The following is a 26,529-nucleotide window of genomic DNA, read 5'->3' on the forward strand; positions in this document are numbered from 1 at the left end:
GGGTGGTAGTGGGCTGGAGATCTCCTGAAACTATAACTGATCTCCAGACAGCAGGGATCAGTTTCCCTGGAGAAAATGGCCACTTTGGTCGGTGGACGTGGCATTATGTGTGTGTGTGTGTAAAGTGCCTTCAAGTCGCAGCCAACATATGGTGACCCCTTTTGGGGGGTTTTCATGGCAAGAGACTAACAGAGGTGGTTTGCCAGTGCCTTCCTCTGCACAGCAACCCTGGTATTCCTTGGTGGTCTCCCATCCCAATACTAACCAAGGCCAACCCTGCTTAGCTTCTGAGATCTGACGAGATCAGGCTAGCCTGGGCCATCCAGGTCAGGGCATTATACCTAGGATCAACAGGTCCCCAAATCCAATCAACTCTTGTGTTTCCAATATTATTGCCACACTTTGGAGTATCCTTCGAGGAACCAGTGAACTAGCCTAATGATACATTAGGCAAAGAATTAATTTGGAAACATAAGAGTTGATATATTTCCAAATTAATTCTCTGCCTAATGTATCATTAGGCTAGTTCACTGGTTTGGGGCTGAAGAAAAGACTGTGAAACGGTCGTCCCCCCTTCTTTTCCCATTATTTGTATTATTGGGATTACTCTGACTGTATACCATTTTCTGGATTATTTTGAGCATTTATCTTTCATTATCAAGAAGAACATACACCAAGAAGACTATTTTGTTGCATAGAGACTGAATTCTTACATGCTTTGTATATACTGTATATATTAGCAGGATAGTAGTTCATGTTTATGTATTCCATCATTGTTTTGTCATTAATGTCTAAGCACTCAATAAGATTTTTGCTATTCTTGTAAACTTATTCTCCTGTTTTCCTAACCTATTCGGTGGAGGTGCCCCTTTTTTCTGTAGTGTAACTGCCTGGAGGTTGGCAACCCTAGCAATTTGTCATTCTGTTGTTACTATTATTTTAATTGTTCTTCTGTTGTGAATTTAAATTTTACCACTGTTTGCGGCCCACTTCCTCTGTTTAAAAAAGAAAAGGGGGGGGAGGAAGCATTTATTTGGAACGACAGGACAGAAAGCTTCCTCCTATTTGGGGAGTTTGAAGACGCCATTGGGGCTGCGGTATTTTATTTTTCCAGAAAAGCGTCTGAATTTTTTGCTTCGGCGTGCATGCTCCAAAGAGAGGATTCCACTAAGAATATGAGATTAGAGTGTCTGAGAGAGGCAGGGAGGTGGGGAGGGGCTCTCTTTTTTTAAAAAAGGAATGCATTTCTATAAACTATAGCAAAGCCTCCCTGATCCAGACTCCTATAATCCAGATCACTCTTCATGTAGTGCGTCAGAAGCAGTTACGCTCCATGTTATAACTTGTCAATAAGGTTATTATACCACCCAAGTTTCATGCACAGAGCATTTTTTTTAATATGTGGCATTGTATACTATAAGCTGGGCCTGTGATCCAGAGAGACTTATGCACAGGTGCGGGGATGGTGGTGCACATTTCCCACGGCGTCTAAGCATCTCCCGCCGCCCGACATTGGTCATCAGTGGGGAAGAGGATGGGGAAAGCCAGGGTCCCCCCAACAGCTGCCAGTAATATGTGCACCAAGTAGGGTTGCCAACCTCCAGGCACTAGCTGGAGATCTCCTGCTATTACAATTGATCTCGCACATGAACACATGAAGCTGCCTTTTACTGAATCAGACCCTCAGTCCATCCAAGTCAGTATTGTCTACTCAGACCGGCAGTGGCTCTCCAGGGTCTCAGGCAGGGGTCTTTCACATCACCTACTTGCCTAGTACCTTTAAGTGGAGATGTTGGGGATTGAACCTGGGACCTTCTGCATGCCAAGCAGATGCTCTACCGCTGAGCCACATTCGGGAGTTTTTTGGATGACATTTCGTTTTCAACAAACTTTAGAAAATGGTTCTTGTAGGTTATCTGGGCTGTGTGACCGTGGTCTTGGTATTGTCTTTCCTGACATTTCGCCAGCAGCTGTGGCAGGCATCTTCAGAGGAGTAACACTGAAGGACAGTGTCTCTCCTTCAGTGTTACTCCTCTGAAGATGCCTGCCACAGCTGCTGGTGAAACGTCAGGAAAGAAAATACCAAGACCACGGTCACACAGCCCGGATAGCCTACAAGAGCCAATGAACTCTGACCGTGAAAGCCTTCGACAATATTTAGAAAATGGCTTCTCGAGAATACTTTCCCTAGAGCCAGTGTTATGCAGCGGTTAGATCCTGGAGCAATCACACACTCCTGCCCTAACCTACCTCACAGGGCCGTTGTGAGGATAAAATGGAGGAGAGGAGAAGGAGGTAAGCCGCTTTGGGTCCCCATTAGGAAGGAAGGCAGGGTATAAATAGATGTAAAGCCGCTCAAGATTTGATGCACCTCTGTCGCTCGTCCCTCCTGGACGTTGCCATGTTGGAAGGGCTGTAGCCACTTCTCTTTGCCCCCAAACTATTCCCCGCTATTTTGAAACTGAGGAGGGGGAGTGCGACGGGACCAGAAGGGTATGGGCTATTCATAGTGCAGGAAAGCTACTGATAAGATTTAAAAGACATTTTGGAGATTTTCTGTAAGCTGTTATATTCAAGTCCAGTAGCAGCTTGTGTGTGTTGTGTTAAGGGTTATGGATCAATGTCCTCCAAAACGACCCTATGAATCAATGTCCTCCAAAACGTCCTATCTTTAACAGCCTTGCTTGGGTCTTGCAAATGGAGGGCCTTGGCTTCCTTTATTGAGTCAATCCATCTGTTGGGTCTTCCTCTTTTCCTGCTCCCCTCAACTTTTCCTAGCATGACTGTCTTTTCCAGTGACTCTTGTCTTATCATAATGTGACCAAAGTACGACAGCCTCAGTTTAGTAATTTTAGCTTCTAGGGTCAGTTCATTAGCAGCTTAGAGACCAACATGATTTTCAGGGGACGAGCTTTCGAGAGCATTGACTCTCAAAAGCTTATACCACGAAAACCCCGTTCTTTGCGGTGTTACTAGACTCGCATCTAGCTGAGCTTCTCCCCTTTCCTAACCCTTCCCGAAGCTCTCCCAGATTGCGGTTTTTGCAGATTTCCCCATGGGTCAATTGTGGGGCGACACAGCGGCAGCCACCAGTCGACACTGGGCAGGATCTGGAAAGCAAATACCTCCCGCCGTCGGGCATCCCGCAGTCCTTGCATTGGGGAGGCAAGACAGAGAGGCCTTTGGTCTAACGGGCTGGATTCCTGCCACCTGAGCCGAGAAACCGAGTTTCAAAACATACCACCCCTAGGCCGGAGTTAAGCATTTCCTAGAACGGATTGTTTAGATGGAGGCAGCTTTTTCTTCTTTAAATATATACTGTCAGAATGTAGTAAATCTCCTGGTGCAGCATGTTGCTGGGCTTCTGGGTTTGACCGAGACGTGTTATTTATGCCGGTCAGTCAGCACCAGACTAAATATTATTCTGCAGCAGGCCACATTTTAAAAAATTATATATCACATATAAATAGCTGCTTTTTATGTGGGAATGCTTTGTGCCCTACCTAAATTCTAGCCCTTCCCAGACAGGCCAAAAAGGACAAAACTTTGTGCGCTTATTTTTCAGTTGCGGGTCCCAACACAGAAAATAGAAAAAAACCAAAAGCATGCAATTTAAGAGAGGCAGCCAGTTTGTAAGCATGCAGTTGTGGAGTTGGGTTTTCGCCAAACTTCACGTAGAATGATTTTCTAAAAATTGGTGCGGAGATGGGACATCCTTTGTTCAAAAAGCCAACAAAAATAGTTCTTGGGAGAATCTCCAGAGGAGAGAAGGAAGATAGTGACATTTTGTTGATCACCTGGCAAGTGAAAGGAACTGATACTTAAACACAGCAGTGGAATCTTCTTGGAGTGGCGGTTCAGGTACCGTATTGCTCAGGTGTGCACGGAGCTCTCAACTGTGTAGAGGGACATAACTTCTCCTCCACCACTAAATGATGCAAAACTTTTGCTAGGCCAGTAAGAGTGGCGATCGACAGGACACCTCAAGCGGCACCCATCAACCCTACCTACCCTTTCCCATTTCTCCATCCCCGGAACATCCTGCAAAAACAGATGATTATGTTGGGCTACCACCATATGTGAATTTGTCCTGGTAAGCTACATATTGTGCATGGCTGCATTTGCCAGCATTCATTCATCCATTCATCCACTTATTATGATAAAAGATCAGCCGATGCTTTTGCCAGTAACAAAACACTAATCATCCCCTGGCCCCCAATATACTTTGCATCCATGATGTGGTCTGTTAGCCACTGATCTAACACGCTGTGTTTATAACCCTACTTTAAAAAAAAACACCCCAAACCCAACAAGATTATTATCTTTAGAGGAAAGGTTTATATCGCTTTTGGTTCCCGCAGAACCCTTTCTGACTGCGACACCTCCCACAGTTCGACGCCACCATGCTTTTCGGTCTGTGGTTTAATGGGTTGTAATTCTTCTTCTCGGCACCCTCGTGAAAACGAAGAAGCAACATCAGCACTGCCATGTTTATAGACTCAGATTCAGTAAGCCTTCTTTGGGATTTGTATGAATCAACAGAGATACTGGAAACACCATCCCCTCATCCTCTTCCCAGCCAGGCATCAGGGCCATACTTACTGTGAATGACCGGGAAACTATTACCTTTTAAAGCACAGCGTAGAAACAGTAGCGGTTTCTGCGCGAGCCTTCAGCATCTCTATCTTGGGGTGAAGTTGATAAAATAAGAGTTTCAGAGGGTAGCCATGTTGGTCTGCAGTAGAAGACCTAGATTTGTTTTAACAAAATAAGCTCAGTCCAGTAGCTATCAGTGGAAGAAGCGAGCAAGAGTCCAGTGGAACCTTAAAGACTAGCAAAATTTCAGGCAGGATATGAGCTTTCTGAAGAAGCGAGCGGTGGCTCACGAAAGCTCATACCCTGCCGGAAATTGTGTTAGTCTTTAAGGTCCCACTGGACTCTTGCTGTTTTCTGCTGTTATTGTCAGACTAACATGGCTACCCATCGTGATCTATCACAGTGGAAGAAACGTTTGCCTAGGATGTCACCATATGGAAAAGAACATCAATAGGCCATCTCACCTAGCTCTTGTGCTCATGTGCTGCACCAAACATAGTGGCAAAGGAGGAAAACTGGTCATATCTTCTTCGTCTGTGTTCTTGTTTGCAACTCTAGGGAAGTTAATCTTGCTACTTAACCAGGGAGGTGGAGGAAGCACCTCGAAAGGAATGTAACTACTTTTTGAACACGTGAAGCTGCCTTGAACTGAATCAGACCATTGGTCCACAAAGGTCATGTTGTCTTCTCCAACTAGCAGTGGCTCTGCGAGGTCTTTCACATCACCTGCTGCCTTATCCTTTTAACTGGAGATGGCGGGGATTGAACCTGGGACCTTCTGCATGCAAGGCAGATGGTCCACCATTGAGCCATGGCCCCTTCCCGTTACGTGTCGGAAGTGTAATTGGGCACCAAACGGATGGCAGATATGACTTGGGTAGAGGGAAATGAGGCCTTGGTTGGGCACGTGAACAGACTAGACTGCTGGATTCGATGGGCCTTGGTCTGATCCAGCAGGGCTTTTCTTATGTTCTTATGTATACTAGTCAAGCTGCATGCCTATTCTCTCCAGGATCAGAGGAGCATGCCCATTATATTAGGTGCTGTGGAACACAGGCAGGATGCTGCTGCAGTCGTCTTGTTTGTGGGCTTCCTAGAGGCACCTGGTTGGCCCCTGTGAGACTTGATGGGCCTCGGTCTGATCCAGCATGGCTTCTCTTATGTTCTTGTGTACCTCTATTGGCAAATTGGGGAAATGAAATGCTTGCAAGTGGACTGCCATTTTCTGATCTCGGATGTGACTGGGCATTATTAGTTCAAGCAAGAGGCCCTTAAAAACCCCGTACTCCCCAGAGTGCAACATGTTCCCACGCCCTGAAACCACAAAGGCGCCTACTCTTTTCCTGCAACCCGCCGGGTCTCTTGCAACTGCAGCTTCCACCACCCTTCACCAGGTCCTGCCCCCTGGGTCCAGCCTTGCACAATAGCTGTTTACACCATAAGAAATCAGTTAACATCTCCCGAGGTTCTTTTGAATCCTCTCGAGAAATCTAGCTTTGAGGTTTCTGCAAACCAGTATCAGACTAGTGTCGGGTCTTGTGGTTTCTTGCTCTTTCAGAGAAATGGTTGTAAAAATTATTTTTTCCCATTTTAGCAGCAGCAGCAGCTGCTGAAACAGGAAGCTCCACCCTTACCCATGACTAGAATGGATCTTGTCTCTGTGTACCAAGTAGTTGTGAGACGATAAAAAAGGAAGGGGGAGGAGAGCCCCGCCACCTACAGCCTTATAATTGCATTAGTCCAACTGCATTATGTTTTTGCACATATATAGTGTTTTTCATCTCCAAATGATCAAAATAATGGCTCAGGCCTGATGAGCACGCTGTAGAAAATACACAGATATTTTAATTTTTGTATTTGAGGCGTTTGAGCTTGGCGTCGGCCTCGTTTGAAGCCTTGCTCTATGTTCCCAGCGCGAAATCCTGTTTTGAAAAGCGACGTCCCCATGATTGCAGACTTTTAAAAGTGCAGACTATTGCAGGAGGTTGGAGCCACGTGTCTCGGTCACCGGCTGCTATGCAATGGTCTGCAGTTATCCCTGTGGTGCAGGTAAAAGATTGAAAAACCACCCCGTTCACACAGGAGTGGTTGGAGGGTACTAAACCACCAGGCAGGATAATGCTGCCGCGGTCGTCTTGTTTGTGGGCTTCCTAGAGGCACCTGGTTGGCCACTGTGCGAACAGACTGCTGGGCTTGATCCAGCATGGCCTTTCTTGTGTTCTTATGCCTTTTCCCCAGAGCCTTCGTACAAACTTTGTAGGAATTTTATAGGAGACGGGTTGTGGCTCAGTGGAAGAGCCTCTGCTTTGCATGCAGAAGGTCCCAGGTTCAATCTCCAGTCAAAAGGACCGAGCCATATTGTCAGTTTCAGGCTTCTGTCCCTAGCATCCCATCAGCAAACTCATCCAGGCAGGTAGCTCTGAAGCAGTAATACTTTATTAGGAGCAAAAGACAGATTAAAGGACTGACTGCCTACAGGCAGGTGAGGCTAGTAATGGGGAACACAGGCAGGTTACACGTTAAAGACACTACCGACTGAAAAGGTAAACATTGCTAGGCAACCTCGAGATAAGCGGTTCCCAGGAAGACAGACTAAACATTACCACAGCTGCAGAAAACAGGATGAGCGAAACTGTACACAGACGTTCATAGGCATGAGAACCAAGGACTTGACATGTGGCCAGAACCTGGCCTGACTCATGTCAAGAGCCTTTGCTCCAGCAAAAAAGGCAAAGGCCTGACACATATGTGATGTGAAAGTCCTCAACTAAGACCCTGAAACTGTCCGTCTAAGTATCTGTTTTTATGTTGTTTTAAACTTATTTATACTGCTTGAAGAGAGCCAGCATGGTATAGTGGTTAAGGTGCTGGACGAGGACCTGGGAAAGCCAGGTCCGAATCCCCACTTGCACCATGGAAGCTTGCTGGGTGACCTTGAGCCAGTCACACACTCTCAACCCTGACCCTGGCTAGTTGAATGGGAGCCCTCCAAGGAATACCAGGGTCCTGACACTGAGGCAGGCAATAGCGCACCACCTCTCAATGTCTCTTGCCTTGAAAAACCCTACGAGGTTGCCATAAGTCACCTGTGACTTGACGGCAGGGAAAAACAAGGATCGGTGTTGGATAGCTCCAGATGGAAAGTGCTCAGCAAAATCTCACCAAGGTTGGTGTTCATGTGACTCAAAACAAGATGCACTAGATATTTCCGTTCAGGTTATTTCGGGTGACTATGTTAAAACCTGGAAGTAGGTCAGTGTGACTGAGTCTGGTGCCGGGCGTTTGGGTGTCTCTTGCCACAGAACCCCTTTGGCCTGAAAGCCTCGTCTGTTGGGCCCTGGAATTTGTCCTGACATGTCCATCTGAAAAACAAACCAGCAGGCGCTCCTGCCAGCTATGTTATCACTGAGCCCGCTGGCTGGATGATTATAACTTGGCCTTAAGGAGGAGAGACGGGTGAGAAAAATCTGTTCACTTGTTTTTTTGCTAGTACAGCACTGGGCCAAGCTAGCCAATTGGGCCAAACACAGTCTTGTTTGGCTGGCACCAAAATTTAATCCAGGTAATAAAAGCATTATGAGAAGACGAGAGACACTGGAAAGGACAGTCATGCTAGAAAAAGTTGAGGGCAGCAGGGAAAGAGGAAGACCCAACAAGGGATGGATTGACTCAATAAAGGAAGCCACAGCCCTCAATTTGCAAGATCTGAGCAAGGCTGTCAAAGACGGGACATTTTGGAGGACACTGATTCATAGGGTCGCCATGAGCCGGAAGCAACTTGACAGCACCACACACACACACACAATAAAAGTATGTGCGGAATGACCTTGAGACGGACAAATTCACTGCTGAAATTGCACCTGAAATATCTGGGTTACAACTTGTTTTCTTCCTTGAAATCCAGTGGCCAGGATCCAAAGAGCAACTCCAGGGCGCGCCCACAGGCTTAGGTGTACCAAGGAGGAGTTTAGACGGACGCACACCCAACACTATATCACAAACTGTATTTTAACTCCCTCTGTGGGAAGTGTGAGGGAGGGGTGTTGCGGTTCAAGCAACACAAGCCAAGAATCTTCCCTTGGGCATGTGGCAGTAGGCAGCAGCCCTCTCTGGATCACGGTCAGGACAGTCAAGATTGGCCGGGCGTGGTCGGAGGTACCAGAAAAAAGCACGCAGCCTTCCTTCCAGCCCGGCAGATTTGCAGCTCTCCTAAAGGACAGAATCTACCTGTTGCACTGACAGAAATGGGGAATACAGCGTGGTGAAGTGGTTAAGAGGGTGATTTGGAGCAGTGGAGTCTGATCTGGAGAACCGGGTTTGATTCCCCACTCCGCCACATGAGTGGTGGAGGCTAATCTGGTGAACTGGATTTGTTTCCCCACTCCTGCACATGAAGCCAGCTTGGTGACCTTGGGCTAGTCACAGCTCTCTTAGAGCTCTCTCAGCCTCACCCACCTCACAGGGTGTCTGTTGTCAGGAGGGAAAGGGAAGGTGATTGTAAGCCGGTTTGAGTCTCCCTTAAGTGGTAGAGAAAGTCGGCATATAAAAACCAACTCTTCTTCTTCTTCTACTCTTGCCTGTCTGTTATGCTAAAGCCACCCCTTAGAAAGTGTCCCACAAACTCTGTTGAAAAGGAAACTTGATGCCCGATTCTCCCACAGCCGGAAACAAAAAGCCTGTGGGAGTTGTGACTCCAGGGTTGTGACTCCAGGGTTATTTTTAAAATCATTGTAACCCGCCTTGGGTCCTTTTTAGGAGAAAGGCAGGCTAAAAATGTCGTAAATAAATAACACCCCATCAAAAAATGGCTAGTATCAATAGGTACATTCCTGCTTGTTATCCAAGAGACGAATAGCACCAATGACCTAGCAGAGATTTCGCAGGAGCGGGTGGACGAATCCTTCCAGACTGAGAGGATGAGCACGAGGCTTTCTTAGAGAGACAGTGTGGTGTAGTGGTTAGGAGCGTCCTTGCCCATTACAACGGCGGCTGCTTCCGCCTTTCTCCCTTCATTAGATTTGTTGGTTGGGAGCCAGCAGATAGGAAGACCACAGAGGAAGTTTTCTGGGCTGTTTGTTTAAGGTTCAGTTGAGAGGACGTGCGGGCCTTTTTTGCCTTCCTGTGTGTGTGGGGAGTCCTCTCCCCTAGATGTGTGTGGGGGGAGTCCTCTCCCCCAGATGTGTGTGGGGAGTCCTCTCCCCGAGAGAGGACTCTGTTGCGTGGCTTTTTTATTATTATTATTAATTTATTTTTATTGTAAGATTTAGGGGTACAGAAAAAAAGAGGAGGGATAGGGGAAACGGCAAAATAAAACATATTGTATCTTCCAAGCCTTAACAAGACTATAATAAAAAAAAGAAAGATAGCAGATTTGTCAAAGTTTCCATTCATACGCTATGACCTAAAACACCTTATAAATCTTACTAGTAACTTATACACATAATCTTAAAATTTCAGTTAAGTATCTCGTTATAAATGCCTTGTGATATTCTAAAATGATTATGGAATATTTGAATAGCAAGCGTTATAATAAGCCATTCAAAATTCAGTTCTTATTTTTTTTAAATCTTAGAACACCTTAGAACCCTTTCAGGTAACGTAAGGCGACTTAAAGATAACCTGCTCTTAAAGCTTCAGTGCCTATCCTCACTACAGATCCTGTCCACTTGCTGGAAATATTTATGCGTTGGTTCTTGTAGGTTATCCGGGCTGTGTAACCGTGGTCTTGGACCACGGTCAAGACCACGGTTACACAGCCCGGATAACCTACAAGAACCAATGAACTCTGACCGTGAAAGCCTTCGACAATATTTATGCGTTGTTTGAATAATAATCGTAAAAAGGTTGCCATTTGGACTCAAAACTCTTCCGTTGTTTTCTGATGGGGCTTTTGCAGGCCGCACCGTCCGCTGTAGCTCCCCGTTTCCGCTTCTTGTCTGCGAGCACGAGGCATGTGCTGGGGCGGGACGAGGAACGAGCGTCCTCCACCTTCTGGAATGCTCCTGGAATGCCGGAACGGGTCGGCCCCGTTAGGACTTGCTTTTGCGGGTCGCTCACGTTTCTCTCTGCGGTTTCTCTCCATTGCCTCGATGACAGAGCGAGGGAGTAGATTGCGCTTTGGCAGTGTGTCGGGGAGGGGGGGGTTTGCATGTTTCTTCCTGCCTTGCACACTCCGCTTTCCCCTCCCGAATCATCCCAAATTCTTTTCAGGAGTTGACACTTTGCTCCCGGCTATCTCTCCCCCCCCCCCCCCCCCGTTCCTTTTTAGCCTCAACTTGTGCTATTCTGGCATTATCTCCCTGTGTGAGTTTCAAAACCCCCCCCTCCGCACAAACACACACACACACACATTCTAACCCTCCCAAATGGCTGTCTCCAGCTTGCACAAAATGTTCTTTCTTGCAGATGAGCAGAGGGCGGAGGGAAAAGGGAGAGGGATATAAAAATGGAAAGGGGGAAGGGGGGGGAAGAAAGAGAAGGCGCTCCGCTGAGTTGTAGCACCTGCTGCTCCTTTCATTCCAGGTCTCTTCCCCGCTTCGGGCTCCCCTCCCTGCTGAGCTCGCCATCCCAGTGGACGGGGACGGGATCCGTCGGCGCTTGCCAAATAGCATTCGGGTGCCGTCACTGTTTTTCACTTGTGCAGCAGTTCCAGCAAGTAGAAGGAGGCTCTTCTCCTCCGTCTTCGTGACCCTCCCCTCTCCTCTGGGGACATCCCCACGTTGGAAAAGTGTCCTGGCTGTTCTTGGAGCTAGTCCAAACACAATCTAGTTTCCCCCCCCCCCACACCTTCCTTCCCCAAGCTGGGCCAAAAGAAGCCCTTTTGCAGATCTGATGGTGTCGGCATTTGGCACAGCGCTTGGGGGTTAATTTTATGCTCGGTGTGAGTTACGATAAGACACTGTGGACACCATTGTGAAGAGGTGGGAGGGAGGAGAGGGGGAAGCCATCGGGAATGGGGTGGGGATTTCCAGGTTAAATGGTCTTGCCAGGGTGCCAGTTGGCTCAGAACGTCATTCCTTGAAGCCCTTATTCCCTCTAGTCCCAGTTCCCTCCCAGGGAAAGAGTGTGAGGACTGCAAGCATGGGCAGGCATCGATTTCTGTCTTTGCATGAACAGGAGGTTGCAGTTGCTCCCCGGAGCGATTGCTCAGCCAGCGTGGTGTAGTGGTTAAGAGCGGTGGTTTGGGGCGGTGGACTCCGATCTGGAGAACCGGGTTCGATTCCCCACTCCTCCATGTGAGTGGCGGAAGCTAATCTGGGGAACTGGGTTGGTTTCCCCGCTCCTACACATGAAGCCAGCTGGGTGACCTTGGGCTAGTCACAGCTCTGTTAGAGCTCTCTCAGCCCCACCTACCTCACAGGGTGTCTGTTGTGGGGAGGGGGAGGGAAGGTGACTGTAAGCCAGTTTGATTTTTCCTTGAATGGTAGAGAAAGTTGGGATATAAAAACCAACTCTTCTTCATATTGTCGAAGGCTTTCACGGTCAGAGTTTATTGGTTCTTGTAGGTTATCCGGGCTGTGTAACCGTGGTCTTGGAATTTTCTTTCCTGACGTTTCGCCAGCAACTGTGGCAGGCATCTTCAGAGTAGTAACACTGAAGGACAGTGTCTCTCAGTGTCAAGGGTGTAGGAAGAGTAATATATAGTCAGAAAGGGGTTGGGTTTGAGCTGAGTATTGTCCTGCAAAAGTATTGTCCTGTAAGTATCAAGATAATGTGCTAATGAGGGTATGGTATGTTAATATGGAACCATTGTATCCTGAAGTGATCTGTTAATGTGTGTAATCCAAAACTAATCTGTATGGCTATTGTTGAATGTTGTCTTTGTCTGGAGGTTTTTCAGGGCAACTCTTCTTCTCTTCTTCGTCGTCTTCTTCTCCCCAGATTCCCTTGAGACTGCTAGTTCTCACGAGACTTCAGGGGAATTGACTGAGCATTTGCAGCTTGGAAGCAGGCCAGAGAGGGGGTGGCTGGGTTCAAGACCCAGTGGGGATTGGGGGGGGGGAAACCAGGTGCCGCAGACCCCCTCTCCAATTCTGAGGCTCTGCAAGCCTGAGCAGGACATAAAGGGCGTGAGGGATAAAGGAGCCGCTGAAGGCAGGGGCCCTGAACCCACACTTCTCAACCACAGCCCTGAGAGGTAGGCTAGGGCTGAGAGTGCGTGACTGGCCCACGGTCTCCCTGCAAGCTTCCGTGGGACAGTAGGGATTCGAACCTGGGTCTCCCGGATCCCAGCCTGACCCTCTAACCACACTGGCTCTGAATCACATTTAGTTTTTGTTCGTTCATATCCTCAAAACGTTAGCCTTGAAGTCAAGCGGACACCTCCGTGCGTTAACGAAAAGGGAAGGGGTAGGGGGAAGGAGGGAGGACCCTTTTTATGTACTCTCGATTACTGTGAGGTCATTCAACCCCACTCCTGCCTACCCAGAGAGGGTGTTTATCCTGGCCGGCTTTCTGGTTCTCCTTTCTGCAGCGCCCCAGTTCCACCCGCGGGTGCCAGTCTTTTTTGGCAAGCCCTGCCGGGGAGCCCCAGGAATTGATCCCCTCGTGTCCCTGGAGGGGGAAGTGGCTCCGAACCCCCTCCCCCAAAAAAAGGCCTGGCTTTAGGTTTGAGCGTGATTTATAGGCTGAGCAGAGCGACTGGTGGAAAAGGCAAAGCCGAGCTTGGCGAGGGGCCACCAGAATCCGCTACAGCTGCGGCGTGGTGAAGTCATCGGCATAACAACCATTGCAAACACAATAACAAAGTCTGCCCTGTTCCCGTTTAAAATAATCTTTCCAATTCAGAAACCACAGTTTTTTTTTTAAAAAAAACTTACCTTTCTGCATACAATTAGAGGGAAGAGGAGCCTCTGATTTGACGGGGAGAGTGTGAATAGTGTGATTATTCGGACTTTTTTTTCTTTAAAGGAACTGTTTTGGGGGGGAAACCGTTCTCTCCCTTAATATGTATTCTAGTAATCTTGTTTCCCACCTTCGTAGAGAATTTAAGCTGGCACGCGCACATAACGACTCCTTCCCCGACAATTTGCATATGCTAATTGAAAAACGGAAGAATCCTGCAGATTTCTGTTCGGTGGCGTTGAATGTTGACGAACACAAGTTTGAAAGCTTTTCCCCGTATTTGGGGAGACGTCCGCAGGGTCATCTCGTTGTAGCTGTGTGGCAGACCACTTGCTTTACATACAGAAGGTTCCCAGTTCGATCTCCGCCATCTGCAGTCATGAGGATCTCAGCTAGCAGGGCTGGAAAAATACTTGCAAGACTCAGGCCAATTACCTAATACTGGGCTAGCCCGATCTCGTCAGATCTTGGAAGTTAAGCAGGGTCAGCTCTGGTTAGTATTTGGATGTCAATCATTTTATCAGAATTGAACACCCAGGCTCTAAGGTGAGATTTGTCAGATGAAGTACCTAGAAGGTTTTCAGGAATAGGATAACAAGAATGTTATTAATAAAACTATGGCACGATGGATCCTTAGACATTAAGAGGTTGAACAATTATCCACTGAACAAGTTTATTCCAACTGTTCTATATTTCTTCCAGCATTTTACAATTGCTAGAATTTGTGGAGATCCAACTCCAGAAGATCTAGACCACTAATGCTTTAGCATGCCCATTGTATGTGGAACCTAGAGCCAAATTTTTAGATGGGTTATTGGCGAGGTCGTGTCTTTGGCTCCTCTTATCATGTGATTGTAGAACAGTGTGGTTGTTTGGAGATAATCATCCCAGGATACAGTGCGGCAAATTGGCACGCCATCTCTTTGCTCCCACAAGGATGGTTTACTGTTCGGCTGGTTACTCTATGTTAGATGTTTAGCGATGCGATCGAAATGATTTTTTCCGCTATTAAGCTTCCATACCATGAACTTATAACGAGTCTTCCTCACCCACCTGCCTAATGCTAAATTGCATCTATGCCTGTCCTCTTGTATTCTGTACAATACCACGCATTTGGATGCCGCTTTCTGAATTAAGACAACGAGAGTGAACATTCAGCCAATAAATCCCCCGTCCTTCTTTGGTCTTTTGCAGGTCCCCTCCGATCCACCTGCCCCCAAGAAACCCAAAGCAGATGACTCCTCTTTGCAATCTCCAGTAGCGGGTGAGAAGGAAAAACAGTCGAGTTGGTTGCGGTCCCTGTCCAATTCATCCAGCAAGGTGAGCTTGCGATACTTTCAAATCAATCCGGCTCAAAGGTCTATAGGATCTTCCTTTACCTCTACCTCCCCCCACCCTGAGAGAGAAAAGGAGTCCTGAAAGCACATGTGCGCGAGGACCAAACTACATGTTATGTGCGTCCATCCTCTGTCCATCCTCACAGACGAAAGCATTTGGAACTTGCTTTCTTTTATAAAACAATTATTTTACTAGCATTTATATGTCAGACCAGAACCAACGGGTTGAAATTAAAACAAAAGAGTTTCCATCTAGACATTAGGAAGAATTTTCTAACAGTTAGAGGGGTTCCTCAGTGGAACAGGCTTCCTCTGGAGGTGGTAAGCGTTCCTTCCCTGGAGGTTTTTAAGCAAAGGCTAGATGGCCATCTGTCAGCAATGCTGATTCTATGACCTCAGGCAGCTCATGAGAGGGAGGGCATCTTGGCCATCTTCTGGGCATGGAGTAGGGGTCGCTGGAGATGTGTGGGGGAGGTAGTTGTGAAATTCCTGCATTGTGCAGGGGGTTGGACTAGATGACCCTAGCGGTCCCTTCCAACTCTATGATTCTATGATTTCTTAAGAAACCAACTTTCGACTACTTAGATTTAAGCTCTTGCTGTTACACATGGGATTGATTCCCTCCTTCACCCACCCTAGTACATTAGAGATGTTGCCACCAAATTTCTGACTCTTGGCTTGCCTCGATCAATCTTTCATTTGTTTACCCCTATTTTTTTTTTGTCTCTCTTCCTCTTCTTCCCTTTTGGCTCCCACAGAGCATTGGCTGCATACATCCCCGACAGCGTCTTTCTGCGTTCCGGCCCTGGTCCCCCGCGGTTTCAGCGAGCGAGAAGGAGCTCTCGAATCACATCCCTGCCTTGATCCGAGACAGGTGAGGGGGAGGAGGAGGTGGTAGTGATGGTCAGATGGTTGTGTCATGGTGAGCCAGCGTGATGTAGTGATTAAGAGTGGTGGACTCTAATCTGGAGAACCGGGCAATGGTCCCAATCTGGAGAAAGCTGGAGATCAGTAGGACTGATGGGACCAACCCGCAGTCTGTCTCTTTGATTTCCATGGGACCTCAGCCCAGTTCAGCTCACAGCCCTTGCGTACAGTTACTTGGCAGGCCCATTGAACGCAGGATTGGAGCGGCACCAATGCTACTGGGTGTGGCTCAGGTCCTTCTTTTTACAGCACAATAAAATGCTCCCGACTCGCTGAATTAAGGGGTAAACTTTTACATCCTTCAATTGAGGCATTAGCTGATTCATTGTGCTGATGAATCAATGAACGCTCGCACAGGTATAGAAGAGGCTGAGGAGAGTCATTTTGTCGCCTGCGAAATGTGCTATGATTCACTCCTAACAGGCAGCGTTGCGGAGGCTGGCATGTAATTGAATATTCCATTTCTTTCCCTCCATCTCTCTCTCCCCCTCCCCCCTCCCGATTGCAGCTTCTATTCCTACAAAAGTTTCGAAAATGCCGTGGCTCCTAACGTGGCCCTTGCTCCCCCCACTCAACCAAAGATTGTAAGCAACCCCCCGATCACCACCGGCGCGTCCCGGAGCAACGAGCCGCTGAACAGCCCCACCCAACCAAGGAAAAGGAAACATGCCTCTGAAAACCCAGCCATTCCTGAACCCGCACCCCTTGCCGCCACAACGCCCACCGCCCCTGCCGTCCCTGCCGCAGAAGAAGATAAGGAGTCGGAAGCAGAAATCGAAGTAGAAACTCGAGAGGAATGTAAGTGTAGGTTGCCTGACTTTTAATTCTGGGGTATCTGAAGGGTTGTCTTCTCCCATATGTTCCCTTCCTGGGAACTAAGATCATAGGGAGGGACCCTCCTGACTGTCCCTTCAGTAAAAGGAGCTCATTAGGTGGGTATGGGAGACAGGGCCTTTTCAGTGTTAGCCCCACGATTATGGTACAGCCTCCCCAGGGAGGTGTACCTGGCCGCCTCATTTTCAATCTCTAGAAGGCAATTGAAGACAGTTTTATTTAGGACTGTGTTTGATTAATTTTAATCAACTCAGAGCTCTCTCAGCCCTACCTACCTCACAGGGTGTCTGTTGTGGGGAGGGAAAGGGAAGGTGATTGTAAGCCGGTTTGAGTCTACCTTAAGTGGTAGAGAAAGTCGGCATGTAAAAACTAACTCTCCTTCATCTTCTTGTGGGGAGGGGAAGGGAAGGGAAGGTGATTGAAAGCCCATTTGATTCTTCCTTAAGTGGTAGAGAAAGTCAGCATATAAAAACCAACTCTCCTTCTTGCGGGGAAGGGAAGGGGATTGTAAGCTGGCTTAATTCTTCCTTAAGTAGTAGAGAAAGTCGGCATATAAAAACCAACTCTCCTTCTTGTGGGGAGGAGAAGGGAAGGTGATTGAAAGCCAGTTTGATTCTTCCTTAAGTGGTAGAGAAAATCGGCATATAAAAACCAACTCTTCTTCTTCTTCACCTTTCGTACCTGCAAAAAGGTGCTTGTGGCTTCAGAGAGCCAGCGTGGTGTAGTGGTTAAGAACTGTGGTTTGGAGCGGTGGAGTCTGATCTGGACCACCGGGTTTGATTCCCCACTCCTCCACATGAGCAGCGGAGGCTAATCTGGTGAACTGGATTTGTTTCCCCACTCCTATACATGAAGCCAGCTGGGTGATCTAGGGCAAGTCATTCTCTCTCAGCCCCACCTACCTCACAGGGTTTCTGTTGTGGGGAGGGGAAGGGAAGGTGATTGTAAGTCGGTTTGATTCTTCCTTAAGTGGCAGAGAAAGTCGGCAAAAAAAACCCAACTACTACTACTCCTTCTCCTCTTCCTCTTCTTCTTGCCACAGTGATTTCTACTGGCCTCCTTTGGTCTGAAGAAGCAACCGGCAGCTACAAGTCCTCCCCTGCCAAGATAGGGTTGCTGCCGGCTAACCGCTCGATCTTCTCTCTTTGTGTTTTTCGCAGTCACCTCCTCGCTGTCTTCGCTCTCCTCCCCTTCCTTCACCTCTTCGAGCTCGGCCAAGGACATGAGCTCCCCCAGCATGCAAGCCCCTCCGGCCGTTGGCAGCGCCTTCGAGGCGGCTGGCCACGCCGAGCCCCAGGGCAGTGGCGGCGGTCTAGAGGCCGAACTGGAGCACCTCCGGCAGGCGCTAGATGGCGGGTTGGACACGAAAGAAGCCAAAGAGAAGTTCCTCCACGAGGTCATCAAGATGCGAGTGAAGCAGGAAGAGAAACTCAATGCAGCCTTGCAGGCCAAGCGCAGCCTACACCAGGTATGGGAACAGGGAGCGAAGGAAAGCAAACGGGGGCGGGGGGGCGCTACCTTTTTAGATTGTGAAGGTCGGGGAGGTGGATGGGAAGGGATCGTTTGAGCAGTGGTGACTTTTCACAGCAAGGCTTAGAATAATAGAATCATAGAGTTGGAAGGGGCCACCAGGGTCATAAAATCCAACCCCCTTCACAAAGCAGGAAATTCCAACCTCCCCCACACACCTCCAGTGACCCCTACTCCATGCCCATAAGATGGCCAAGATGCCCTCCCTCTCATGATCGGCCTAAGGTCATCGAATCAGCATTGCTGACAGATGGCCATCTAGCCTCTGCTTAAAAACCTCCAGGGAAAAAGAGCTCACCACCTCCCAAGGAAGCATGTTCCACTGAGGAACCGCTCTAAGTGTTAGAAAATTCTTCCTGATGCCTAGATGGAAACTCTTTTGATTTAATTTCAACCCGTTGGTTCTGGTCCGACCTTCTGGAGCAACAGAAAACTTGGTCACTTGGCCATGCCGTGCCTTGTCAGCCCAGATCAGGACTGGGGTGGGGGGTGGCTGCCTCGGCTGGCTCGCGGACTGGATAAGAGCTCTCAAGAGACCGGATCTGGCATGCGGGGCCCTATGTTTGACACCCCTGCCCTAGAGGGTTATAGCAAGTCAGAGCAGGTAACGCTGAGGTATATGGGCTAGTGACTTGGCTTCATATATCTACGCATCCTACCTTTCCCCCTAAATCTACTGCCCAGCTCAAGCTCATTAATGCATTTATTTCTGAAGTGGTGTAGCCTTCTCCACATGGAGAGGTCACCACCTCAATTTCACGTTGGTCTGAAATCGCCCTCGTGTGCCTTATCAAAGTTACCACTTCACTGAGAACGGTACTTTTGACGGAGCTTAGCAATAAAGGCTTCCCATTTACAGAAAGCCAAACGCACTCAGGCATACTTATTACTTGCAAATATGTATTCTTTCAATCACAGGTCGCATACAGAATCAGAAAGGGAGATTCAGCAGGGAAGTAGGGAAGATGCCTGTTCCTTAAGAATTGAAAACACGTTCCTTATAATTTTCTGCCCGGCAACTAACGCCGTGAGCAAACCTTTCGCCGCGTCCTGATTGTGCGTTGGGTGCAGGCCTGATAAAAATCCCCCTGGGGAAGCTGGATCCAGGTGAACAACCCAGCTTGTAATGTGAAAACCATAGAGTTCAAACGCAGTGGAAGTCATTGCTTGAGGCCTGGTTTGCCTTACCTTGAAATTGTGTTTGAAGGAGGAGAAGCAGGAGTGTGGGAAGGGCTGTGGCTCAGTAGTAGAGCATCTGCTTGGTATGCAGAAGGTCCCAGGTTCAATCCCCAGAGTCTCCAGTTCCAGGTACATTTGAGTCCAGTAGCACCTTAGATCAGGTAGTAGGTGACGTGAAAGACCTCCGCCGAAGACCCTGGAGAGCCACTGGGAGTCTGAGTAGACAGTACTAGTCTTGATGAACCCAAAGGTCTGATTCAGTATATTGCAGCCTCATGTGTTCATCTATTCAGAGTGGCCAAAAGAAGAAGAAGAGTTGGTTTTTATATGCCAACTTTCTCTACCACTTAAGGAAGAATCAAACCAGCTTACAATCACCTTCCCTTCCCCTCCCCACAACAGACACCTGGTGAGGTAGGTGGGGCTGAGAGAGCTCTAAGAACTGTGACTAGCCCAAGGTCACCCAGCTGGCTTCAAGTGGAGGAGTAGGGAATCAAACCCTGTTCTCCAGATCAGAGTCCACCGCTCCAAACCACTGCTCTTAACCACTACACCAGACATGGGTGGTCCATATGTTCGTACTGGTTCATCTTGGCCTTACTGACACTCTGCATGTGACCTTGGGCCATTTTATCAGAACGGCTCAAAATAGAACAAGGTCAGAAAATACAGAGCTAAGTTGTGACACCGCAGCAGAGCTTTTATAGTACTAAATTGAGCCAAAGGGTATTATCAACCTCGGGGTCCCTGCTGCCACACCTCCCCTCCCTTTCCAGGATTCGGTTGTTGCACTGTTGGGATTTTAATTTTCTGCTGGGTAGCGGAGTGTGTAACAGGGTTGGGAGATGAAATAAAAGCCAGGAGAACAATGTTCTGGCTCGGAAACAAGATTGTTGGAGAAACAGAGAGGATTTCCCATGACCTCGGTGCAGTATGTTACTTAACAGAGGAAATGCTGTATCTGGAAATGGGAAGGGGAGATGGAAGAGACAGGAAGTGGGGGGGGGAACCATTGGAGTTTTTAACCCTGAAAGCCTCAGATCAGTAACAAATCCATTATAAGAATCCAATAGGCACTATTATGAAGTAGATTGGTGGAGTTTTTTAAAGAATTATTTTTTAAAGCATAATACAAGAACTTGGCAACTAGTTATCCAAGTGGCTAAAAATGCTAATTAATGACCAGGCTGCAGGTATTTTATACCTTTTTTCTTATTGCCTGTGACTGAAAATGGGTTTCCACCATCTTGGAATTGAGGTTGTTTTATTTCCCCCTTTTCCAACTTCCTCTCACAGTGCGTGCTCGAAGAGGATGCTCTACTCAATTCTTAGGCATCCTTCCTCCTCTGTGAACTCCACCATATTTCAGTAATTTAACAGTCCCGGGTTTCTGAAGAGCCTTTACGCTTGCTCATCTGAACGGCTTCAGCAGTGCTAAATGGAAGATTTGCAACTTTACCCTACCCCGAAAGGCTCTGCTCATTAATAGGAAGAAAATTGATATGCTTTCTCAGATAGAATCAGAATCATAGAGTTGGAAGGGACCACCGGGATCATCTAGTCCAACCCCGTGCACAATGCAGGAAATTCACAACTACCTCCCCTGCACACCCCCAGTGACCCCTACTCCACACCCAGAAGATGGCCAAGATGCCCTCCCTCTCATCATCTGCCTAAGGTCATAGAATCAGCATCGCTGACAGATGGCCATCTAACCTCTTCTTAAAAACCTCCAGGGAAGGGGAGCTTACCACCTCCCGAGGAAGCCTGTTCCTCTGAGGAACTGCTCTAACTGTTAGAAAATTCTTCCTAATGTCTAAACCAGTGGTTCCCAAACTTTTCGGGCCACCGCCCACTTGGTTCCACAAACTCCACCCCATAGCCCCATAGCCTATCCAATAACACAGTTGAAGGGGCCCACCTCTAGCACCCCCGACTCCCCTCTTGTCTCTTAGTCCCCCCCTAGGTAATCCCCCCCCGGGGGGTGGTACTGCCCACTTTGGGAACCACTGGTCTAGACGGACATTACGTGATGCTGGAAAGTCCCCATTTCAAACACCAACGTGACCAATGGATCACTCCTATTTTAACAGATGATAAAGTAGTCCCCCTTTTTGCTGGTGGATAGAGATCCAAGTATAACATTGCCAGTGACCAAGTATCTCTCACCATATTTTCCTTAAAGAAATAGGGGGGGAAACCTCCCCATTAACTGCTCAAGACCTGTGGGTCATGGGAGCTTGGAAGGAAAGGACTTGCTTCAATGGCCATGACTGGTTGTGAGGCCATCCATGCGCCAGATCCTCCTCAACACAGCCCTGTGTGGCACTGATCACACAGTGACAGTCCTTCTCTTTGGCAGCCCACCAAACCAAAGTCCTCACGCCTCCCTGAAGCTTTCTTAAGACACCCTGTCCTCTCGTCTTGCAGGAGCTGGAGTTCTTACGCGTGGCGAAGAAGGAGAAGCTGAGGGAAGCCACCGAGGCCAAGCGCAACCTAAGGAAGGAGATTGAGCGCCTCCGAGCCGAGAACGAGAAGAAGATGAAAGAGGCCAACGAGTCGCGGATACGGCTAAAACGGGAACTGGAGCAAGCCAGACAGGTCCGGGTGTGCGACAAAGGGTGCGAAGCGGGCCGGCTGCGAGCCAAGTACTCCGCCCAGGTGAGGAGGAGGGTTCTTGGAGGTTTCTATTCTTTGAATTTTGATTTCAAAAACCTCTCCAAAAATTACAGCTCTGCCACTGGGAAAGAAAAATTAAGGAAGCAAAAGAGACGACAAGGAAATGCTTTGAGGCATTTGGGGAGGGGCCATGGCTCAGTGGTAGAGCCTCTGCTTGGCATGCAGAAGGTCCCAGGTTCAATCCCCGGCGTCTCCAGTTAAAGGGACTAGGCAAGTAGGTGATGTGAAAGACCCCTGCCTGAGACCCTGGAGAGCCGCTGCCAGTCTGAGTAGACAATACTGACTTCGATGGACCAAGGATCTGATACAGTAGAGGGCAGCTTCATGTGTTCATGTGTTCAACTGGTTAGGAAATGAAATCGTCCACCACCACTGAATGGTGTAAAGTTAAGTTTACATGCGAAATGGCAGCCTGTTGGCGGGGGCAGGGTTTCCAGCTCTGGTTTGGGAAATTCCCAGAGATTTGGAGGGTGGGGCCTTAGTGAGGTATAATGCCAGAGAGCCCGTCCTCCAAAGCAGCCGTTCTCTCCGGCGAACCTATCTCTGTCGTCTGGAGATCAGCTGTAATTCTAGGAGATCTCCCGTCCCCACCTGGAGGTTGGCAACCCTAGTGATGCAGGTGCCTCAGGTGGAACCTTTTGTACACCTTCAAACTTACACATCCCCTCCCTTCTTAATTTGTCCTGGTCTCCTCACAATAAACATTACAGTGGGGGGATCTATTCTGATTAATGAAAGACGGCCATCTGTCAGCAATGCTGATTCTGTGACCTTTAGGCAGATGATGAGAGAGATGGCATCTTGGCCATCTTCTGGTCACTAGGGGTGTGTGTGTGGGGGAGGTAGTTGTGAATTCCCTGCATTGTGCAGGGGGTTGGACTAGGTGACCCTGGTGGTCCCTTCCAACTCTATGATTCTATGAAAGCCGGGGGGAAGACAACTGAAAGCCCAAAAATAAATCCCTAAGTTCTTTCAGGGGTTGTCGGTGGGGCGTGTTGTTCTGTGCTCCGAAAAACTATCAAAGAGCTCTTTTTTTTTTTAAGTGCAGAACAAAACCCCGTTAAACGTAACTCTTCCCCACCGTCTTGTTAACAGGAAGGGGAGCGGCCCTTTTGCGAGGCGTGCTAAACTTAGGCGAGCAGAAGCAGGAAATGATGCGGGTTTCCTCCTCTAGCATCATGGGACGTCTCGCCGATAAGGGGGTGCCCAGACTAAACACAATCGGGTTCAGAGCTTCGCTCGCTGGGCGTCAACTTCCACTTTAACAGCGTGGGGGGAGGGATACATTCTTAACCAAAATAGAGCTTGCAAGTTCAGTGTACTAGTCCACTCAACTACCACCATGGAACCATTTTTACATCTGTTTTTCCCCTCCTGTTCTTTTCACGGACTTGCTCAAGGCAGGGGAGGAGAAGGATCTTTCTTTCTTTCTTTCTTTCTTTCTTTCTTTCTTTCTTTCTTTCTTTCTTTCTTTCTTTCTTTCTTTCCTTCCTTCCTTCCTTCCTTCCTTCCTTCCTTCCTTCCTTCCTTCCTTCCTTCCTTCCTTCCTTCCTTCCTTCCTTCCTTCCTTCCTTCCTGCTTGCTTGCTTTTTCTTCGTTTCTTTCGATCAATTGATTTGCAGTCATAGACTATCAAATAGAGCCAATTGACATAACTAAATATTATGAGGTAAAGCAAGTACAAACTACACTTGAAATTAAAATGCTTAAAAATGGCAAAGGTTACAGAGGTATATAGCTAATTAATATCAAATGGAGTGCATACAAAATACAGTTAAGATTGTAATGCTTATTAATAGCAAAAGTTTACAAAGGATAAATCTGTCAAAGTAAACATACTTAAGTATATAGATACACACAGTACATACAATACACATTCGCTATTTCCTTGACTACTGTAGAGTCTTAAGCGATCGCTGCCTTATTTTAATTGCAAGCCAAGCAAATCTGGCCATGATAACAGATAAGTTAACTATTACATCTGATAGGAGGAGTGTTAGAAATCGTCTTTCTTTCTTTCTTTCTTTCTTTCTTTCTTTCTTTCTTTCTTTCTTTCTTTCTTTCTTTCTTTCTTTCTTTCTTCCTTCCTTCCTTCCTTCCTTCCTTCCTTCCTTCCTTCCTTCCTTCCTTCCTTCCTTCCTTCCTTCCTTTTTCTTTCTTTCTTTCTTTCTTTCTTTCTTTCTTTCTTTCTTTCTTTCTTTCTTTCTTTCTTTCTTTCCTTCCTTCCTTCCTTCCTTCTTTCTTTCCTTCCTTCCTTCCTTCCTTCCTTCTTTCCTTCCTTCTTTCCTTCCTTCCTTCCTTCCTTCCTTCCTTCTTTCCTTCTTTCTTGTAAAAATATGTATCGTGTCAGAAGCTCTTCTGCCCTGAACTCACAGCTGCTCTGTAGACATAGGAAGGCTGGGTCTGGGCACTGGAGAGAGGACTCATCTGTCTGTCTGCCTCCTCGGTTTCTAATTTAGCAGAACCCACAGTTCTGATGCTCATCTGAAGAAATAGCGACAGAAGAGGAGGAGGATGGAATAAGCCGAGAAACCAGGCGCTGGGGATTCTTCAGAGCAGAGGAATTAGGGGATGTGTAGGCGCCTGCAGTCACACACACACAAATGCACACAGTCTCTAGCTGTATTCAGTTAATCGGAGCTTGGTATGTTTGTTTCTAAAGATGCCACCTCGCCCATCCATATATATTCCCCATGTTCTTAAAGAGCTTTCTTTCCAGTCCGTTCCTGTGTACAGCTCAAAGCCTTAGTCTCAAATACCCTGAATAATCTAGCCACGAACACCCTTGCAAATCTGCTCCAGTGTCTAACACCTTATCAATGGTCCTTCTCTGCACGCCTCCACTAAAAATTTTTTGGTGTGCGGCTGTTGCAAGAAAGGGTTTTTTCTGTGATAGCACCCCAACTGTGGAAGTCTTTCACCGCAACCAAGATTGTGAACGTTTGAATACCCAGCTAGCTATCCTAGTTTTCCACAGCAATTGGGATCTCTTTGGCTATGACTGTTGTGTGTGTTTTTCCCATGTTCTTTTATTTGATCTTTGTTGCTTTCTGCTCGTCTTAATATTTTGACACGCAAAATACTTTAGTTGTCTATGTAAGGCTCCCTGAGGGCTTTCCTGCTGGACAAATAAAACAAAAAAAATATTAACATCCTTCTGAAGTTTCAAGTGAACAAGTGCAGAACGGCTTAAAGAGGCTCCCCTGAGACTAGAATCACACTCGGTAGATGGTGTAATGACCTGGCAGGCTAGAGGAGTCAGCCTGGAGTGGACCTCCTTTTCTTCCTGTGTAAAAATTAGCTAGAGTTGGTAGTTTGATCCAGGAATGGGTGTGTTGTTTCTTCTGCGTTGGTGTGTCATAGTTAAATTGTGGAACTCCCTGCCCCAGGATGTGGTGATGGCTGCCAACTTGGAAGGGGAGTGGACATGTTCATGGGGAAGAGGGGTATTCTTGGCTACTAGTAAAAATGGATACTAGTCATGATGCATACCTATTCTCTCCAGGATCAGAGGAGCATGCCGAATATATTAGGTGCTGTGAAACACAGGCAGGACAATGCTGCTGCAGTCGTCTTGTTTAGGGGCACCTGGTTGGCCACTGGGTGAACAGACTGCTGGACCTGATTGACTTTGGTCTGATCCAGCATGGCCTTTCTTATGCTCTTAACTGCCATCCAGTGCAAGAGTACCAGCAGGTAAAAAGCTGTTCATCCGTGGCCTTTCTGCGCATCCCCCCCACTTCCAGAGGTTCAGTGGGCAGCTGCTGCAGACAGGGCCTTTTCTGTGGTAGCACCCCGACTGTGGAAGTCTTTTGACTGCAACCAGGATTGTTAACTTTTGAACGCCCGGCTAAAAGCTGGCCTAGTTCACAGCGGCCTCTCAGAGAAGCAGCGGCCTCTGCCTGCCGACATTTGAGCCTCTTCTTTCCCTTCCATCTAGATTGAAGATCTGCAGGTAAAACTCCAGCATGCCGAAGCGGATCGGGAACAGCTACGCGCTGACCTGTTGCGTGAGAGGGAAGCGCGGGAACACTTGGAAAAAGTGGTCAAAGAACTTCAGGAGCAACTGTGGCCTAAGCAGAGCAATCTGCCCAGCAGCGAACATATGGCAAAGGACCTGGAGAACTAAAGGCAGCAGCGCTTGCGAAAGAGACGGACAATTGTCTTAACCTGTAGGCCAGACTGACGAATATGCACAGTAAGGGATTGTGTGTGGGAGCGGCGCATGCACACGGGCGACTGCCCCTGCGCATGCCGGTAAACGTGGCGGACTTAGTTACCGATCGGAGGGCAGACGTTACTCTTTATAACAGAAGCACTGAAATCCCATCCCTTTTTTTTTTCCAATCCATATAGCACAACATCTTCTTGTGCCTATAACATGAAGAGTGTTTATTAAAACAAAAAAAACTAAACTACTTTTGAGTCCACAGCAAAAAAATAATAATAATAATTTTTTTCTACTGGCAAAGCTCTTCGGGTGTATCTGGCAGCAGCCGAGGAAAATGGGAAGTGGGCGGAGAAATGCCCCCTTTCCGGGCAACACTTTGGAATTACAACGACCCCCTTTTGTTATAAGCTATTTAAAAACAAAAACTACACA

At 47.7% G+C, this 26,529-nt stretch overlaps 1 protein-coding gene across 1 annotated transcript in view; it reads left to right on the top strand.

The window, feature by feature from the left end:
• Nucleotides 1-26,059, top strand: part of SKI (SKI proto-oncogene) — a 161,427-nt gene extending 135,368 nt beyond the window's left edge. The window contains exons 2-7 of the mRNA XM_056865335.1: nucleotides 14,635-14,760; nucleotides 15,536-15,651; nucleotides 16,213-16,502; nucleotides 17,699-18,006; nucleotides 21,678-21,908; nucleotides 25,867-26,059. Coding sequence (XP_056721313.1) covers nucleotides 14,635-14,760; nucleotides 15,536-15,651; nucleotides 16,213-16,502; nucleotides 17,699-18,006; nucleotides 21,678-21,908; nucleotides 25,867-26,055 — 1,260 coding nt within the window. The 3' untranslated portion in view covers nucleotides 26,056-26,059. The remainder of the gene's footprint in view (nucleotides 1-14,634; nucleotides 14,761-15,535; nucleotides 15,652-16,212; nucleotides 16,503-17,698; nucleotides 18,007-21,677; nucleotides 21,909-25,866) is intronic.
• Nucleotides 26,060-26,529: the final 470 nt, after the last annotated feature.

This window comes from Euleptes europaea, chromosome 19 (assembly GCF_029931775.1).
Source record: "Euleptes europaea isolate rEulEur1 chromosome 19, rEulEur1.hap1, whole genome shotgun sequence".
In the NCBI taxonomy this organism is placed as follows: Eukaryota; Metazoa; Chordata; class Lepidosauria; order Squamata; family Sphaerodactylidae; genus Euleptes; species Euleptes europaea.